The 19,201-nt window shown below is 42.5% G+C and overlaps 1 protein-coding gene across 1 annotated transcript; it reads left to right on the top strand.

Moving 5' to 3' along the window:
• Positions 1 to 236: 236 nt before the first annotated feature.
• On the top strand, positions 237 to 13,806 carry LOC145362515 (putative uncharacterized protein C3orf49). Its single transcript, XM_080218538.1, has 5 exons — positions 237 to 349; positions 3,772 to 4,232; positions 12,710 to 12,840; positions 12,939 to 13,055; positions 13,615 to 13,806. The coding sequence occupies exons 1-5, from the start codon at positions 237 to 239 to the stop codon at positions 13,804 to 13,806; spliced, it is 1,014 nt and encodes a 337-aa protein (XP_080074664.1).
• The last annotated feature ends 5,395 nt before the right edge of the window (positions 13,807 to 19,201 follow it).

Below are 19,201 nucleotides of genomic sequence, written 5' to 3' on the forward strand. Positions count from 1 at the left end.
AGCCACACAACTGTAATCCCAATGATGCACTTCACAATGGCAAGTAAATGAATCAGACATTCCGTAAGTAGCTGCTGGCCAACTTACACGATTACAGCAACAATGAATTTCTCATCCCTTTTTAAATATTCATCTATTTCCCGATGGGATTTAGGTTCAATCGTTGAGGCCCAGTGCATGTGTAACAACTGCAACACTTTAGTTTTCAATTGCACTTCATTCACTCCAATATAACCATGAGCAAGAAACGGCTTCATTCCCAGCCAGTTTGTAAGCAAGATCCACATTGCAGACAAGTGATTAAACATGAAACAGAGGCACTTGAACACAGAGAAAAGGGGATTGTGAGGTGAGTATCGGCAAATCTGTGAACAGCATTATCTGTGAAATAACTCGCTAAGTCGTTCAGCCTTACTGCTGCCATGTTGTAAAGCTAAACATGAACACTAATCTCATGTTTTATGTAACTCCACTATTCTTTGCTTTGCTTTAAAGTAATTAGCAACAAACTTCATAAATGGTTTGACGTTCCACTGACACAAAGCGTTTAAATATAATTTTGTGAAAATTTGCCAAATTTGCATTTAGTGATGATTTGTAATTCTGCTTTTTTTTTGGTAACTAACTCTACTGCTAAAACGGATATGAATTTTAATGTTAACCACTTTCCAGTTCAGGAAAATGGTATAATATATCAAGATTAGTTTATTTAACTGGAAATGCTGCCCTACAATCTGAATTCAGTTCTAATTGTGCGCTGCTGGACTATTTTAGCGCTGATTTATGATACTATAAATAGTATGGTAAGCTGCATTATGATGTGTGAAATGATTTATAACTGACTTTTAGCCTGAATTACAGAGTTATAGCAAGCTACTAAAAACCCACATACATTTTGAGGTAATGTATCAATGTACTAAGCAAATGAAGAACCTCATGATCTAATGCTCACGTTCAAGTATTTTGTGCTGATTTTCATCAACCTGGCAAGGTTTAGTTTTTGTTTAATGTATTAAAGGTGATTGCATGTTATTGTCGTCCGTCTGAATGATAGGACTCATAACATTTGGAAATATGCCCTACACTCATAGAGCTTTGGTCAAAATAATTTAAGCCTATGGATTTATGTTTATAGTTAAGAGAATGAGACTCACCAAGTAGATGTTCTTTCAGACCAAAAATAATTTACTTTCTAATTTAGTGAGCCTTGGTGAAGAAATTTCTGAACAAAATTTTCATCCATCACATAAAATGTTAAAAGTAACAAAGGTGGCAAGAAAAAATGTTTCATTGACACGTTTTATAAAACAAATCCTCTAGGGCCTTATCTTTTAATAATGCTATTCGCATTTGGCATGAAGGTTTGATAGCCAACTTGTTTGAATGACTGGTCGAAGTATTGTCTACCTTTCCAAATAGATTGCTTACCCAGTGATTCATTAGTAAATTTAACTCAAGTTAATAAACAATGTAAATACAACAGCATAATTCCTTTTTGGGTTAAGCAAAGCTCCTGGTTGATTGAACACTTTTACTTAAAAGAATTTAAGATTTAAAAGTGAACAGTATGGCTTTAGAAAACAGCTCTCTTAATTGTCTAATCAGAATGTTTAAACAAACAGATAAAGAAAATCCCTATTAACAATGTTCGGTTTTGCAATTTGTTTACCAAAATGTCTTCCTTATTAAATCTCTTTTACTGCCCCAACTCCTCAGCCAGGGGAGTGAACACTTCCTTTATGCTGTGAATAGGTTAATAGAAGACCTACCTCCAATATTTCTGGTGGTGCTAACATATTTCCTCTTGACACAAATTAATCAAATAGCAAAGTATTCCATTCATGCTGAAAGTTGAATAATCTCAGTCATCAATAACAATCAATTTTACATGATAGTCATATTTATAATTTAAATACAGGGTTGTTGAATTAGACCAACAATCCATACAGTTACTCCAAATTAACCTCATTATCTGCTACGAAGCGTAGCTGTTCAAGTCAACAACAACTTGTATTTATGTTGCACCTTTCCCTCAATAAAGGGAATCACAAAAGCATTAGAAAGTAAAATTTGATCCTGTATCTTAAAGGAGCGTTGAGAGACTGAGATGTTTGTGGAAATAATTCAAGAGTTTGGAAACTTAACAGTTAAAGCCATTGCCATCGATGGTGCAGCAACTAAAGTCAGTGATACTGAAGAGGCCAGAATTGATGGAATGTGGACATCTTGAGGAATTGTGGAGCTGGAGGAGGTTACAGAAATAGAAAGAGGTGAAGATTCAGAGGAATTTGACATCAAGGATGAGAATTTTAAAATCATGACGTTATTTAACTAGGAACCAATGTAGGTCAGATTCAGAGGGACTCACAGATGACCTTATGTTTACAGAGGGTAGAAGGTTAGAGGCCAAGGAGGAGTGTGTTAGAATAATCAAGCATTGAAGTAACAAAAACATGCACAAGGGTTTCAGCAGCTGATGAGCTGAGGCAGGAATGAAGATGGACGATGTTACAGAAATGCCAGTAGGCTCTCCTAGTGATGTTAGGAATGTGTGGTCAGAAGCTCACCTCAAGGTGAAATCCAGGACACCTGTAGTCTGATTCAGCCTCAAACAGTTGCCAGGGAGAGGGATGGAGTTGGTGACTGGGAAATAGAGCTCGTAGTGCAGGCCGAGGAATCTTCTGATCTTCCCAATATTTACTTGGAGGAATTTACTGCTCACTCTTTACTGGACAAGCTGTCTGATAATTTAGAGACAGTGGAGGCGATGAGGTTATCATTGGTCACTGGTTCACCGCTGCAGTTCCTGGGAAGAGCAGCACCAGATTGTGTACAGAGTAATGATTCATACTCATACAGATGCACAGAGCACAAGACATCCAAGGGATAGGCCAAGCAATTGGCAAATATTGATGAAACAAAGATGTTTTCAGCATTCAAGTCACAACTGCAAAAAACTGGTTTGTATACATAGCTAAATAAATTTAATGTTAGAAAAAGGCTTTAGGGCAAGTACTCTGTTAAAATGAAAGCCTACCTGACATACACCAAAGAGGGTGAAGGTTTAACTTTCAGTTAACTGGTGTGCTGGCCTCTGTTTGCTATGTGTTGAGTTCAGAAAAATGTTTACCAGAGATCAGTTGGGCTTTACAAACGATAACTTCTAAAGAGGTGATGGTGACAAAGAATTCCATGGCTGGAATTTTACTGCCCCACCTGCCACGGAATCGGAGTGGCCGAGGGGTGGATAATGGATTTTACAGTTTCAGGATGAGCCCCATGTGTTCAGTATACACAGTAAAACTGACATTGCTTTCATGTCACCAAAGGGCAACATATAGTTGAGAAATAGGATAAATCCAAGGATAGGTCCAGAGGGGACACAGGAGATAACGGTGCAGAAGTGAAAAGAGAAGCCTAGTCCAGTCTATAGGCAGCTCCTTAGGTAATCTATGGTCTGTTCTTCTATCAGCTAAATCGGAAGTTCTCTGTATAAAGTCCTTCAGTTTATCTTCACCATGCTAGATGATGAGTTGAATCTCCTGCAAGTTGAAAAGGAAACCAGAAGTGACATAAATTCCAGTGAATGGGTTTTCCACTAGATTTTGAAAGTGGGAAAGGTCTAATTAGCTGACTAACTATACAAATTCCATGTGAATGTAATAAATAGTAATGTCTACTCGTAAAAATAATGAATGTGGTGATGTTTGGAACGTTGGTTGAATTATATGATTATTATATTAATTATTTCTATCTTGCTGTTTGGAGCAGGTGGCACAGAGCTGTTTCCACCAATCTGGTAAAGCCCCTAATTTTCATCCCTGAGGATGAATTATCCAGAGAAAATGGTGCCGAATATAGTGAATCCAAGAGAAAAAGCCTTATGAGTAAAATGCGAAAAACACTGGGGAGGTTTATAACACATCACTGCCAAAACAAGCAGTTAAAGAATTTTGACAAGAGAATTGGAAGGAATTGTACAAGAAGTCCTTCAAGAACTCGAAACTTCCCACGATTTACAGTGAAATGTGATAGGATTCTGAGAACCAGCAAGGTCACTGGTTCACCGCTGCAGTTCCTGGGAAGAGCAGCACCAGATTGTGTACAGAGTAATGATTCATACTCATACAGATGCACAGACCACAAGACATCCAAGGGACAGGCCAAGCAATTGGCAAATATTGATGAAACGAAGATGCTTTCAGCATTCAAGTCACAACCGCAAAAAACTGGTTTGTATACATAGCTGAATAAATTTAATGTTAGAAAAAGGCTTTAGGGCAAGTTCTCTGTTAAAATGAAAGCCTACCTGACATACACCAAAGAGGTGAAGGTTTAACTTTCAGTTAACTGGTGTGCTTGCCTCTGTTTGTTATGTGTTCAGAAAAATGTTTATCAGAGATCAGTTGGACTTTACAAATGATAACTTCTAAAGACGCAGGATGGAGGAAATATCATCCTGTTCTGCTGCTTTTTTAGCGCAGCAGGCCAGGGGATGCTAGCGACGGCCAATTTACATGATTAGCACTGGGTGTCCAGGCCTCTGTGCGTCTCCAAGCACTGGATTTCCAGTGCTGTCAGCTACACACTGGAAATCAGCACACAACTGCCTTATACATGCAGCAGATAATCTAAATCTAATTTAAATCCTATTAGTGGATCCGGGACTGAAATCTCCGGGCCTGCTAGCCTCTCGCTCCTCCCCCCACCAAGACTGGTTCATTCCCCACTTGCAGGGAGCTGGCAGCCTGACCCAGCTGGTGTGAAGGGGAGAAATCGAGACCTACCCCCCAGAGGGTTGGGCACTAAGGATGCCCCTTGGGCATTGCTACCTTGACAATGCAAGCCTGAGCCCCGGTACTGCCCAAGGGGCAAAGTGCCAATGCCCAGGGCACCAACGGGGTAGGGCCTGATGGGGCCAGCTTCTGGGGGGGTGGGGAGTGATTGGCACCGTGGGAGATCGCACTGCCACTCTGCAGTTGAGATCAGTGGGGGAGGGAAGAGGCTAGCGATTGGGGCTGGCCATCGGGGTGGGAGGGGACAGCCTGCTGGGGGATCGGGGCTGCAGGGGAAGGTTGGCACTGCTGTGGGATGGGGGATGTCAGGACTGCCGGTTGGTGGGCTGGGGGAGGGGATGGTGAGAGGACTTGGGGGGGCTAGGAGATTGGGGCAGGTCGGGAAGGGAGGCTGGAGATTGGGGCTGGGCCTACACATGCTTGGGAGGCCAGTGATTGGGCCACAGGGGAAGGTTGCATGGCTGGCAATGCAAGGGTCGTGGGGCTAGCCAGCAATCGATCTGGCCAGTGATCAGGAGACAGGGACTACTGCACCAATCCCAGCACTGACAGGTCAATGCATTGACTCACCAGCGCAGGCCTCTCCAGCAGGAATAGGCCCTGCCCATAAGTTTCCAGACTGATTTACAGTAGTGCACAGAGTGAGGGAGATTCATTGTGAAAATCTTGCTGAAAAAACCAGTGTGATTTACTCCAGTTTTTATACAAATTCAACACTTCAAATTTTTTTGGGAGAATCCCACCGCAGGAATTTGAGAGACGTAGACAGTCAAGTTCACAGGGTAGAATATCAAAGAGACTGAACAGTATAACTATCAGCACCCTCACTGGGGAAGCGGGTTCATTTTCCATCCAACAGTCAGACAGGCTATCTCTATCTAATCTTCAGAGAGGCCAGTACCATTTGATCAGAGCCATGAAACCTGTTCCCTCTAACATTTGGAGCCACAGTAGATTGCAGATATTCTTCCCCTCTAAAAGACTCGGGACAGGATTTTCCAGCTGAACCCGCCCCAAAACCAGAAAATCCTGCCCTAGGTCAACGATCTATGCATAGTCCATGTGACGCCCACTACAATTCCTGTGGTGGGCAGGATGAGAAAATTCTCCTCTCAGATTTGTTCCTTCACTGAACCAAAAACAGATGTTTTCTCAGACTTGGTCATCGAAGCTGTATTGTGTGGTGTCAGAGCCAAAAAGATATTTGAGCAAAGCATTCATGAGTGATGGATCCTTTATTGCCTTCGTATCGATAAGGAAAGAACTGAAGAATTGTTAAGGCTTCTTCAGTCCGCTCTGTTCAATTATGTACAGTCATCTTTTCACAGGGCACAACTTCTAGTAAAAACAGTTGTTTCTAGTCACGCACACTGATAAATTATTTACATATGTTACAAAGAGGTAGACCCGAAACAATAGCTATTTAATCGCATCCCATCAGTAATGTCATAATTCTAGTGGTAGATGGATGGAATGTCCATTCAGACAATGGTCATTTAATCATGTCTTAATCATAGTTTCAGTGCTGTTTGCAAGGACATTCAGCTGTGTCCTGTTGATAGATTTAGTGAAACATCCGCTTTGTGCTATTTCACATATATGCAGAGACTGAATGTCAACAATGAGGTGCTGCTAGTTTGCCTGGCCCCTTGGCCGACCTCCTGCTGAGTTCAGTTCTCCACTCCCACCGTAACTATGAGCTGGATTTCACTAAAAGAGTTCCTAAATGGATGTTGTTTGGGAAAAGGGGTGTCTCGGCGAGCTGAGGAATGTGGGTATATTTTGGGAACAAAAGGTAATTTCAGATACAATGGTGTGTTTAGTCATTAATATACTTAAGTGTCATAGTTTATATTAATTTTTCTTTTGCATTTTCTTTTCTCTATATGTACAATCCTCACTGGATTGTACATTTTTCCTCACATGATTCCAAATGTACACCACAAAAAACCAATGTTTCAAGATATCTTTTGGGGTTTAAGTCACCATTGCAGGTAACATCAGCAGAGCTCTCAGCACTAACATCACCTTAGGGAGATCCGTCTGGTATTTCACTTTAGTCTTTATCCCCAAGGAGGACAACAGATAAGAATTTTTCGTTTCGTGTTTTCTTTCTCTGGTGCCACTGAGCTTTCCCTTTGGGATCTGAACTGCAGAAGGTGTAATTCAGTCTGTGATTTGCAGTTCAGCTCTGAAACCACCAGGTGACAGAGTTGGACAGTCAGATTTATGATGTGGGTATGCCGGCGTTGGACTGGCGTAAACACAGTAAAAAGTCTGACAACACCAGGTTTTAGTCCAACCTATTTATTTGATAATATACTCACAAGCTTTCGGGGTTAGCCCCTTCACCTGACGAAGGGGCTAACCCCGAAAGCTTGTGAGTATATTATCAAATAAATAGGTTGGACTAAAACCTGGTGTTGTCAGACTTTTTACTGCAGTCAGATTTAGACATTGGCCCCATTTATGTATCATTTTTAAAGTCATGGTGAAGCGATTCTCATAAAAGGGACAGTTCATTGCACATTCACCAGTGGTTTGGCTCTGGAAAAGTTGTACTGCGTCTGTGATTCATTGTGCTCCACAGGGTGAATATGGTCAGTATCATTTTTCCTTTTGATATCGAATGAACACATTTGATAATATTATATACACACCTGAGACAGGTTAAAGCTTCATATATTCTCAGACAACAACTTGTCTACGGTGCAGTCTCAGCAAAGCAGTGCCTCCTGTATCTGTATTTATATCACTTCCCAGCTCTGACTGTCATAAAGATAAACACTCCTTCCTTGTCCTTCTCAACTTATTTGCAGCCTTTGACACAGTTGACCACAGCATCATCCTCTGATGCCTCTGATCAGAATTAGAGAAGTTACAGATACTTCAGAGGGTTGAGGGGCTGGAGGAGATTTTACAGATAGGGAAAGGTGAAACCACGTGCCACTTGGAAGCAAAGCTGGGAATTTTAAAATCAAGATGTTGCTTTACCAGGGTAATCTCTGAGCTACAGGGTGATAGGGTGGACTGCACCTGCTGCAAGTTAGGACACGAGTGGCAGAGGTTTCGATGACCTCAAGCTTACATGCGGTAGAATGTGGAACACCAGTCAGGAGTGTGTTAGAATAGTCAAGTCTGGAGGAAACAAAGGCACAAGTGAGGGTTTCAGTAGCAGGAAAAGCAGTGCCTCCTGTATCTGTATTTATATCACTTCCCAGCTCTGACTGTCATAAAGATAAACACTCCTTCCTTGTCCTTAGGCTGGGACTACCATCAGCTGGTACCATCCTTATCCATTCAATCGTAGCCAGGGTGTCACTATCAATAACGTAAAGGCAAAATACTGCACCTACTGGAAATCTGAAATCAAATCAGAAAATGCTGGAAAACCTCAGCGGGCAGCATCTGTGGAGAGAGAAGCAGAGTTAACACTTCTAGTCCATATGACTCTTCTTCAGATAACTCCCACACTGTTCCCTCTGGCATCTTCAATCGTTGGCCTCCTCCTATCTTTCAATGACATGCTGCCACTTGGCAATATCATCTGAAAGCACAGCATATGTATGCTGATGACAGCCAGATCTATCTCACTACCACCAATCCCGATAACACCCTCCCCGGTATTGCTAAATTACCAGACTGCTGCTTATCCAACATCCAGGGCTGGAGGAGCAGAAATTTCTGCCAATTAAATATTGGGATTACTGTTGTCATTGTTTTCAGTCCCTACACCAAACATGATTCCCTAGTTGCCAACGCCATCCGCCTCTTTTGTGACATTCTAAACCAGTCTGTTCACAATCTTGATGTTATATTTGGCCTGAGAAGAGCTTCTGGCCACATAGTGACGATCGTCGCTAATATTGCCTATTTCCACCTCCATCACATTATCCAGCTTTGCCCCTGTCTCAGCTTATCTGCTACTGAAACCCTCACTTGTGCCTTTGTTTCCTCCAGACTTGACTATTCTAACACACTCCTGACTGGTGTTCCACATTCTACCGCATGTAAGCTTGAGGTCATCGAAACCTCTGCCACTCGTGTCCTAACTTGCAGCAGATGCAGTCCACCCTATCACCCTGTAGCTCAGAAATTACCCTGGTAAAGCAACATCTTGATTTTAAAATTCCCAGCTTTGCTTCCAAGTGGCACGTGGTTTCACCTTTCCCTATCTGTAAAATCTCCTCCAGCCCCTCAACCCTCTGAGGTATCTGTAACTTCTCTAATTCTGATCTTTTAGGCATCTCTGACTTTAATTGTTCCAACAAAGGAGGACAACAGATAAGGACTTTTCTCTTAGTATTTTCTCTCCTCTTGTTGTCACTGATATTTCTGTTTAGGATCTAAACTGCCTACACCCCAAGATTTAGCATTTCTTCCCTGTGCTTTTCTGCCTCCCTCCTTCACTTTCCTCTGTTAAAACATTGCTTAATCACTCCTTTGTCCCAGCTTTTGGTCACCTGGTCAAATGGCTCTGTGTCTTTTTTTATTTTATAATGTTCCTGTGAAGCCTTTAGACATTTTATAATGTTAAAAGCTATTGTTTTAAGATCCTCTTACCTTCTTTTTAACAGAGACTAATTCATTGGTTAGTGAAGAAAGGAAGATTCTCAATATGGTAGCACAAGTTAGGAAGAGAATTTTTAATTGAAGTTTATGCAAGTAGGACTCTGGGTCTGTAGTCGTTGTAGTTTAGAAGGATGACAGGGGATCTTATTGAAACTTATAGGCCTGGATAGAGTGGATGTGGAGAGGAAAAACTAGAACCAGAGAGCACAACTTCAGGCTAAAGGGACAATCCTTTAAAACAGAGATGAGGAGGAATTTCTTCAGCCAAAGAGTGGTGAATCTATAGAATGCTTTGCCACAGAAGGCTGTGGAGGGCAAGTCATTGAACATAGAACATAGAACATAGAACATTACAGCGCAGAACAGGCCCTTCGGCCCACGATGTTGCGCCGACCAGTTAAAAAAAAAATTAAAAAAAACAACAACAACGACCCACTAACCTAAACCAATCCCTTTTCGTCCATAAACCTGTCCACAGACCTCTTAAACGCCCCCAAACTAGGCGCATTTACAACTGCAGCAGGCAGGGCATTCCAATCCCTCACCACCCTCTGGGTAAAGAACCTACCCCTGACATCTGTCCTATAACTACCCCCCCTTAGTTTAAAGCCATGCCCCCTCGTGCTAGATTTTTCCATCAGAGGAAAAAGGCTATCACTATCCACCCTATCTAAACCTCTAATCATCTTATATGTTTCAATAAGATCCCCTCTTAGCCGCCTTCTTTCCAGCGAAAACAACCCCAAATCCCTCAGCCTCTCCTCATAGGATCTCCCCTCCATACCAGGCAACATCCTGGTAAACCTCCTCTGCACCCTCTCCAAAGCCTCCACATCCTTCCTGTAATGTGGGGACCAGAACTGCACACAATACTCCAAGTGCGGCCGCACCAGAGTTGTGTACAGTTGCAACATAACGCTACGACTCCTAAATTCAGTCCCCCTACCAATAAACACCAAGACACTGTATGCCTTCTTAACAACCTTATCTACTTGATTCCCAACTTTCAGGGATCTATGTACACATACACCTAGATCCCTCTGCTCCTCCACACTATTCAAAGTCTTCCCGTTAGCCCTATACTCAACACATCTGTTATTCCTGTTGAGTGTCTTTAAGACAGAGATAGATTGGTTCTTGACTAATAAGGACATCAGGGGTTATGGGGAAAAGGCAGGAGAATGTGGATGAGAAAAAAATCAGCCAAGATTGAATGGCGGAGCAGACTCGGTGGGCTGAGTGGCCTAATTCTGCTCCTATGTCTTATGGTGTAAGTAGATTTTTGGAATCATTGCAAACTGATGTACACAGAAGCATGTGTGCAAAACTGATTGCAAATGTAACTGAAGAGCGGATTGGGAGCAACATTTGGCACACTTCTGTCTTCCCAGTAGCTGGACCTTCACTAAGGCTACTAGATGTTTATGCTGAAGCTATAAGTGGTCAGCACCATCAGCAGGAAAAAGCAAATGGAGGATTAATCCACATTCTTAATATAAAGAATGCCAAAGTTATTTTGTAACCTGTTTCAATCTGAACTCATAATCAAAAGACTCACAGACTTATAAAATTTTAACAGGATGAGACAGGGTAGATGCAGGGAAGATATTCCTAATGGTGGAGAAGTAGACAACTCAGGATGAAGGTGAGGCGACATTTCTTCACCCAAAGAGTGACGAGCCTGTGGAATTCATTATCACAGAAAGTAGTTGATGCCAAATATTGAATGTATTCAAGAGGCTGCTAGATATAGCACTTAAGATGAATGGGATCAACAATTATGGGAGTAAGCAGGATTTAGCTATTGAGTTGGACGATCAGCCGTGGTCATAATGAACGGCGGAGCAGGTTTGAAGGGCCAAATGGCCTCCTTCTGCTCCTTATTCTATGTTTCAAGTAATTGGCTACATAATGGTTGTTTAGGAGCAATAGTTTTAATAATTTGCATGACTTTGTACTCCTTTGTCAAAGATATTTATCAGTATTTACTTCACAAAATCTAAATATGTAAATTGATTATTGTCAACCCTTTTTGATAAGTATTTGGGGGCTGCATAAAAATATTTACAGGAAAATGCAAGTTTACAAGATGAGGGAGGTGATTCCGCCAAACTAGAAAACATTCTAACAATTCTTCTATAAACCCACCCTCAATCCCTATCACAGAATACTCTGGCATGTCCCAGATTTGACTTTCATTTGTTTGAACCCATAGCCTTTTGCTCTACTTTCAATAGGAACATAGGAAGACAGGGACAAGACTAGGCCATGTATCCTCTCAAGTATGTTCTACCAATCAATTAAAATCTTGGCTGATTTGCACCTCAACTCCCTTTACCCAACTTTGCTCCATGTCCTATGCTCCAGTAAAATCCTATCAATTTCAATCCTGAAAATTTCAACTCGCAAAGATTATTAGCAACAACCTAATTGTCACATTGCACATTCAACTGTTGATTATAAACCACCCAAATGATCATCAAAGGGTTTTCACTCTTTGTGTACTTTTTTCTATTCATTCGTAGACATGGGCTTCGCTGGTTGGCCAGCATTTATTGCCCATCGCCATTTGCCTGAGGGCATTTGAGAGTCAACCACATTGCTGTGGCTCTGTAGTCACATGTAGACCAGACCAGGTAAGGATGATAGATTTCCTTTCCTAAGGGACAAGAGTGAACCAGATGGGTTTTTCCAACAATTGACAATGGTTTAATGGTAATCATTCTTAAACCAAGATTTTTTTTCTGGAATTCAAATTCCGCCATCTGCTGTGGCGGGATTCGAAATGTCTGGCTGGAGAAGATTGGGAAAGAAGTTTAATCCACTTTCTGACCAGTTTGTGCTCCATTTTCTGTTTTGCGCTGTTGCTGTATTTGGAAATAAAAATATATATCTTCCCCAGGACATTAGCTGATTTTCTGGATTAATAGTCTAGCAATAATACCACTAGGCCATTTCTTCCCCTCGCATTACAGGAGAAAAAGTTCCAGGTTAATACTATTCCATTCTTCATGCACACTGTCTTCCATTGCACAAATTGGGATAAACTGAAATTAGGAATTCACCCAATTCTTAACAAACTTTGCTTGTATCAGAGATATGCAAAAATGGTTGCATGGGCATGTACTTCCGCACTTCTTGTTGACAAACCTTACTTCCAGCTACCATGTACCATGTGTCTCTAGGGAGCAAGTTTCTAAAACCTTTCTCCCAAATTCTTTGGCCACTTCTATACATTAAATGAATACAAGTAACTGTCAACAATTTACTAGAAATGTATATAAATTAATACAATTCTCAATAAGTCCAACACAATAAATTCAGCACAATTTTCTTTACAGCTACTATCCAAGTTGACGTTGATGTCTTGGAGGCAGAAACGTCAAGCATTATTGGCAACAATCTAGTGGTGAGGTCCCGCCGTATGTCCCGTCGTGTGTCTGTCACAAGCCTTCCCACTGACATGCAAAAGGTTTGAGTTATTAATAACATGAATTACATTTATGTAATAACAATTTTTTTAAAAAGAATGAATTTTCTGATACTAAAGCAATGCTTGTTTCATTGTAGGCACCCCACTCAAAGAAAAGGCAGTACTTAAAAATATTCAAGAAGAAAAATAAAATTAAAAAGATGGAGCAAAATAGGCGACAGTCTTTCCTAACAGTAGGAAAGCTTCAAGCACAAGTAAGCATACATTTATTCCTAGTATACAATTTAGGGGAGGTGATGGCCTAGTGGTGTTATCGCTAGACTATTAATCCAGAAATTCGTTTAACGTTCTGGGACCCAGGTTCGAATCCCACCATGGCAGCTGAATTCAATAAAAAAAACCTGGAATTAAGAATCTACTGATGACCATGAAAAATTCATCTGGTTCACTAACATCCTTTAGGGAAGGAAATCTGCCTGCCTTACCTGGTCTGGCTTATATGTGACTCCAGAGTCACAGCAATGAAGTTGACTCTCAACTGCCCTCTGAAATGGCCTAACAATCCATTCAGTTGTTCAAGAAGGCAGATCACTACCACCTTCTCATGGGCAACTAGGGCAATAAATGTTGGTCAGCCAGCGACACCCATTTCCAACGACTGAACAAAACTATTTAATAAAACTGTTCTGCCAACTGATATTGGATTACATTTCTAAGGTCTTCTTTCATATTTATATAAATTGGGCTTAAGTGTTAGTAGACAATGACTAATTACCTCTTGAAGTAATATCTATTTAACGTTCTTTCAATTAGGTGGATAACTTAATCGAAACAGTTTCTGAGAAGTCAATGAAATTACTGGCTCAAAGACATGCAGAACTCCAGCAGTGTGAGTATTTGGGAGATGAAATCCTACAATCATCCAAGCAGTTTCAGAGAGTTTCTAAGAAAAGTGCCTGGAAATACAAGTGGAAGAAGTGCTTCCTTTGTGGATGCTGCTGCTAAATCTGCCCTAATTCTTACAATATGTACAATTTTTAGAAAGGAATTCCTCAATTTATTATTCAAGGATCACCATTAAGTTTAAATGCAAATAACTATAATATGCTGTGCTGGGGAATTATTAGGTTGGAGTTGGAATAGTCTAGTGTATTCACAGTAAATGAAATTAGATGATCATATTAGTGTTAAGTCCTTTATATTCATATGCCATGAGTTAATTGGGTAGTCTTAGTTCAAAATTGGCCCAATTCAGCACTAATTAGCAATCTTGCTCAGATGCTATCGATTGACTACTGTATTAATACAAATACCTGTTGTGTCCAATAAATCAATTTTATGCGTCTGGCATGTGGGTGGAGAGAGGCTTTCCACTTTTGCATGTTAGTTGGCTTTTCATTTTCAACCAATGTTGTTGGCTAGCAGCAAAGTGAAAAAGAGAGCCAAATGTGTAATTTTGTCCCTGTCAGTAAATACCCTCCTCTTGAGGAGGTTTGGCTTCCAGACATGCAATGTGGCAGCGGCCCACTAGAAAATGGATGCTGTCTGGCATTCATGAATCAGACGCTCAGATAAGGGTAACCCAATCAGGAAAGTTGAAGGCTAAGGAAGTAATCCTTTCGAAAGTATGTGGAGTCCTTAGGCAGAATGATATCTAAATATGTCGGGGGCGATTCTTCCATCGTGCGAGGCTAAATTTTTCGCACAGTGGGCCGGGACATTTCAGCAGGACTGGATTAGCATGATCCGAGCTGAGCATCCAGCTCCCAGCACCAGATTTCCAGCGCCTTCAGTTCCACGCCTTAGGCATTCAAAGGAGTATTTAAATCTAACATAAATATTATTAGTGGGCCTGGGACTGAAGTGTCCAAGCCCGCTAGCCTCTTCCACCTCACTAAGAGTATTTCATTCCAGCGGGGTTTACAGTAGCTCCCCAATTTCAGGGAGCTAGCGGCCCGACTCCATTGGAGTGAACAGAAGGTCAGATGCTTGGGGGGTGCCCCCTGGGCATTGGCACCTTGGCAGTGCCAGCCTGGGGCCCCTGACTCTACTCAAGAGGCAAAGTGCCAATGCCCAAAGGACATTTTGGCACTGCCCATCAGGCATGGGGCAGTGCCAAGGGGGCAAGACCTGAGAGGCAGGGCCTGATGAAGGGATGATCAGTGGGAGTGGGGGGGGTCCTGCTGCCAGTCAGGATCACGATCAGAGGGAGACAGCCAGTATTTGGGGCTGGGAGAGGGGATGGGGGGGGTGTGGAGAGGCATGGGTTGTGACTGCTGAATGGGAGATCAGGCTTTGGAAGGCAGTGATTGAGGCAGGCTGAAGGCGAAGGAGTTGGGGCTGAGCCTAGGCATGCTTGGGGGTACCAGCGATCAGGCCATGAGAGGGCAGAGGGCCAGCGATGTGGGATATTGCCGAATATTAAAGATAGAGGGATGGTAGGAGATGAGGTCTTTAATGCAATTACTGCCACTAGGGAGGTAGTGCTTGATAGACTAATGGGACTGAAGGTAGACAAGTCCCCGGGACCGGATGGAATGCATCTCAGGGTTCTGAAAGAAATGGCAGAGGTGATAGCAGATGCCTTAGTAATTATTTATCAAAATTCACTGGACTCTGGGGAAGTGCCGGAAGATTGGAAAACGGCTAATGTTACGCCGCTGTTTAAAAAAGGTAGCAGACAAAAAGCAGGGAATTATAGGCCGGTTAGCTTAACGTCTGTAGTTGGAAAAATGCTAGAATCCATCATCAAAGAGGAAATAGCAAGACCCCTAGAAAAGAACGGTTTGACCAAGCAGACACAGCACAGATTCGTTAAGGGGAAGTCGTGTTTAACGAATTTATTGGATTTCTATGAGGATGTGGCTAGTGCAGTAGACAGAGGGGAACCGGTGGATGTGGTGTTTTTAGATTTCCAGAAGGTATTCGATAAGGTGCCTCACAAAAGGTTGCTACAGAAGGTTAGGGTGCACGGAGTTGGGGGTAAGGTGTCAGCATTGATTGAGGATTGGTTATCTAAGAGGAAGCAGAGAGTTGGAATCAATGGGTGCTTTTCTGGTTGGCAGTTGGTGACTAGTGGAGTGCTGCAGGGATCGGTGCTGGGGCCTCAACTGTTACCATTTACATAGACGATCTGGAGGAGGGGGCTGAGTGTAGGGTAACAAAATTTGCTGATGACACGAAGATGAGTGGAAAAGCAAATTGCGTGGAGGGTATGGAAAGTCTGCAGATAGGCTGAGTGAGTGGGCGAGGACCTGGTAGATGGAGTATAACATTAGCAAATGTGAGGTTATCGACTTTGGTAGAAATAATAGTAGGAGGGATTATTATTAAAAAGTTGAAAAGCTGCAGCATGCTACGGTGCAGAGGGACCTGGGGGTCCTTGTGCACGAATCGCAAAAACCCAGTCTGCAGGTGCAGCAGGTGATCAAGAAGGCGAATGGAATGTTGGCCTTTATAGCGAGGGGGGTAGAATATAGAAGCAGGAAGGCCTTGCAGCAACTGTACAAGGCACTGCTAAGGCCGCAACAAATACTGTGTGCAGTTTTGGTCCCCTTATTTGCGAAAGGATATATTGGCCTTGGAGGGAGTGCAGAGAAAGTTCACCAGGCTGATATCGGAGATGAGGGGGTTAGCTTATGAAGAGAGATTGAATAGGCTGGGTCTGTACTCATTAGAGTTTAGAAGGCTGAGGGGGGATCTTATAGAGGCGTACCAGATAATGAAGGGGATAGATAGGGTAGAGGTAGAGATTCTTCCCGCTTAGAAAGGACAGCAGAACTAGAGGGCATAGCCTCAAAATAAGGGGGGGACAGTTTAGAACGGAGTTGAGGAGTTACTTCTTCACTCGAAGGGTGGTGAGTCTCTGGAATTCTCTGCCCATTGAAGTGGTGGAGGCTACCTCGTTGAATATATTTAGGTCACGGGTAGATAGGTTTCTGATAGACAAGGGAATTAAGGGTTATGGGGAGAAAACGGGAGTGGAACTGATTCACTTCAGATCAGCCATGATCTTATTGAATGGCGGGGCAGGCTCAAAGGGCTAGATGGCCTACTCCTGCTCCTATTTCTTATGTTCTTATGTGGGGGCTACAGCACTGGCCAGCAATTAGGAGACCAGTAGATCGGGACCACTGCGCATGCGCCGATCTCAGCGCTGATTGATTGGCACGTGTGCAGTGGCCCGTTCAGCGCTGTGCTGTCGGCCTTTCCAGCAGGAAAAGGCCCCGCCCACTGATTTTTATCATGATACACGCTAATGCACTCTGCACTGCACAGAATGTGGGAGATTCTCTCTGAACTCCCACTGCAAAATACAATGTGATTTACTCCAATTTTCATGAAAATTGGACACATAGAATCTTTTTTGGAAGAGTCATGGCCGACCATCTTTCGAGCAACTCCTGTAACCAAGCCAGTCTCAACCATTGTGTTTTGCATGCTGTTGGAGGAAACTGGGAAAATCGGGAGGGCATTCTGACATTTGGGCAGCTCAGGGTCTCTATAAATCTTCCTCAGCCTCTAGAGAGGTCACCCTAGTTTTGCTGCAGAGCATTAATGGGCAACCTGGTTGGATAGAGAATAGGCGCTATGGGCTGTCGCCAACAGTGGGAGGGACCATCCTGAGCCACTAGTCAGTCACCTCCCACCTCAAGTTGGGCATCCCCCAACAAGTAAGGTGCTGACCCACTACAGCGCATCTGCTTCAATGAGATCTTGAGTAGACAATCCACATGTAGACAGAATCCATCGCACTGGCAAACAAACAAAAAGAAAGTCAATACCAATTCTTCGATTGGCAAGTCAGAATGTCAGGTCCACGCATACAGGACTGACGGATGATATTCAGCTGGTCGAAAACACGCGCAAGACAGCTGTGATTGATGTGAAATTTGAAAGGCTGAATATCAACTTAACATCCCAACAAGAGACCTGTCTCACTGAGAGCAGATCACTTAAAGAAAGAAATCACACCATCCGGCAGGGGAAGAATTCAGAGGAAATTCAAGAGCAAGGTGTGGACTTCTCCATAAGGAACTAGCTACTTCCAATGATAGAAGTTTCCACAAACGATTCAGATTGTGTTGTGAATTCAAACAGGGCCTGTTAACCTCATTAGTATCCATGCTTCAACACTACAAAGGTGACAGACCAGGCTCATGAGGAACTTCCGACACTGCCATCAGCAGGGTCACTAAGTTAGAACATCTCTATCTATTGAGGGATATCAATGCAAGAGTAAATGCAGGCCATGAGACATAGCCCACCTGCCTTAGACATCATCGCCTTGGAAAGATAAATGGGACTCCTTGAGCTTTGCTAGTACCACAAGCAAAATGTAACTAACACCTTCTTTCAGAACAAACTACACCAGAAATTTGCCTGGAGACATCCAAGATCAGGGCACCAGCTGGCTCTGATCATTGCCAGATGTGGCTCTCTGAGCAGCATTCTCATCATACACAGATACCGCAGCACTTACTGTGACACAGATCACTCCTGGTGTGCACTAGGGTAAGAATGCAATCCTTGAACCGTTTAAATTCAAAACAGAAATGCTGGTGTCATGTCAGCATCAGCCACATTGCCAACCTAGATAAAAACTAACAGCGCAGCAACTTGGCTGCACAGGCACTATCTTACAGTCCCACACAGAGTGCAGAAGCAAAATGGAACATAACTTCGAGTCACTATCTATAATTCTGTACCCTCAACATACAGAAAGCAAGGGTGGAGAAATGTTGACTGGTTCAAGGCTAACATCATTGTGATGGAACTTGTTATGTAAGAGAAACCTAAAGAAAACTCTGACTGCTCTAAGAGTCGCTCACAATAAGGTCCAATAAACTGCTGCAAGGAGATGCACCAAGGACTGAGTTACAATTCTGATTGAATGTCTAGATTTACTTTGACACGGGGAATTTTAGGAGCATGTATGAAGGGACCAAATAGGCAACAGGTCCATCAGCAAAGTAAAATAGTTCCATTGTAAACCAAGGCAGAGAGGTCATCACTGATTGCAATAAACAATGGGAAAATGGGTGGTACATTATCTTAAGTTATACTCTGGGGAGAATATTTTGCTTTTGATTTGATTTATTATTGTCACATGTATTAGCATACAGTAAAAAGTATTGTTTCTAGTGCGCTATACAGCCAAAACATACTGTTCATTGAGAAGGAAACAGGAGAGTGCAGAATGTAGCTAGTTATAGCTAGGATATAGAGAAAGATCAACTTAATGCAAGATTTGTCCATTCAAACGTCTGATGGTAGCAGGGAAGAAGCTGTTCTTGAGTCAATTGGTACATGACCTCAGACTTCTGTATTTTTTTCCTGACGGAAGGTGGAAGATAGAATGTCCAGGGTACGTGGGGTTCTTAATCATGCTAGCTGCTTT

This window comes from Carcharhinus amblyrhynchos, chromosome 3 (genome assembly GCF_965287045.1).
Source record: "Carcharhinus amblyrhynchos chromosome 3, sCarAmb.v2.hapA, whole genome shotgun sequence".
Classification (NCBI taxonomy): Eukaryota; Metazoa; Chordata; class Chondrichthyes; order Carcharhiniformes; family Carcharhinidae; genus Carcharhinus; species Carcharhinus amblyrhynchos.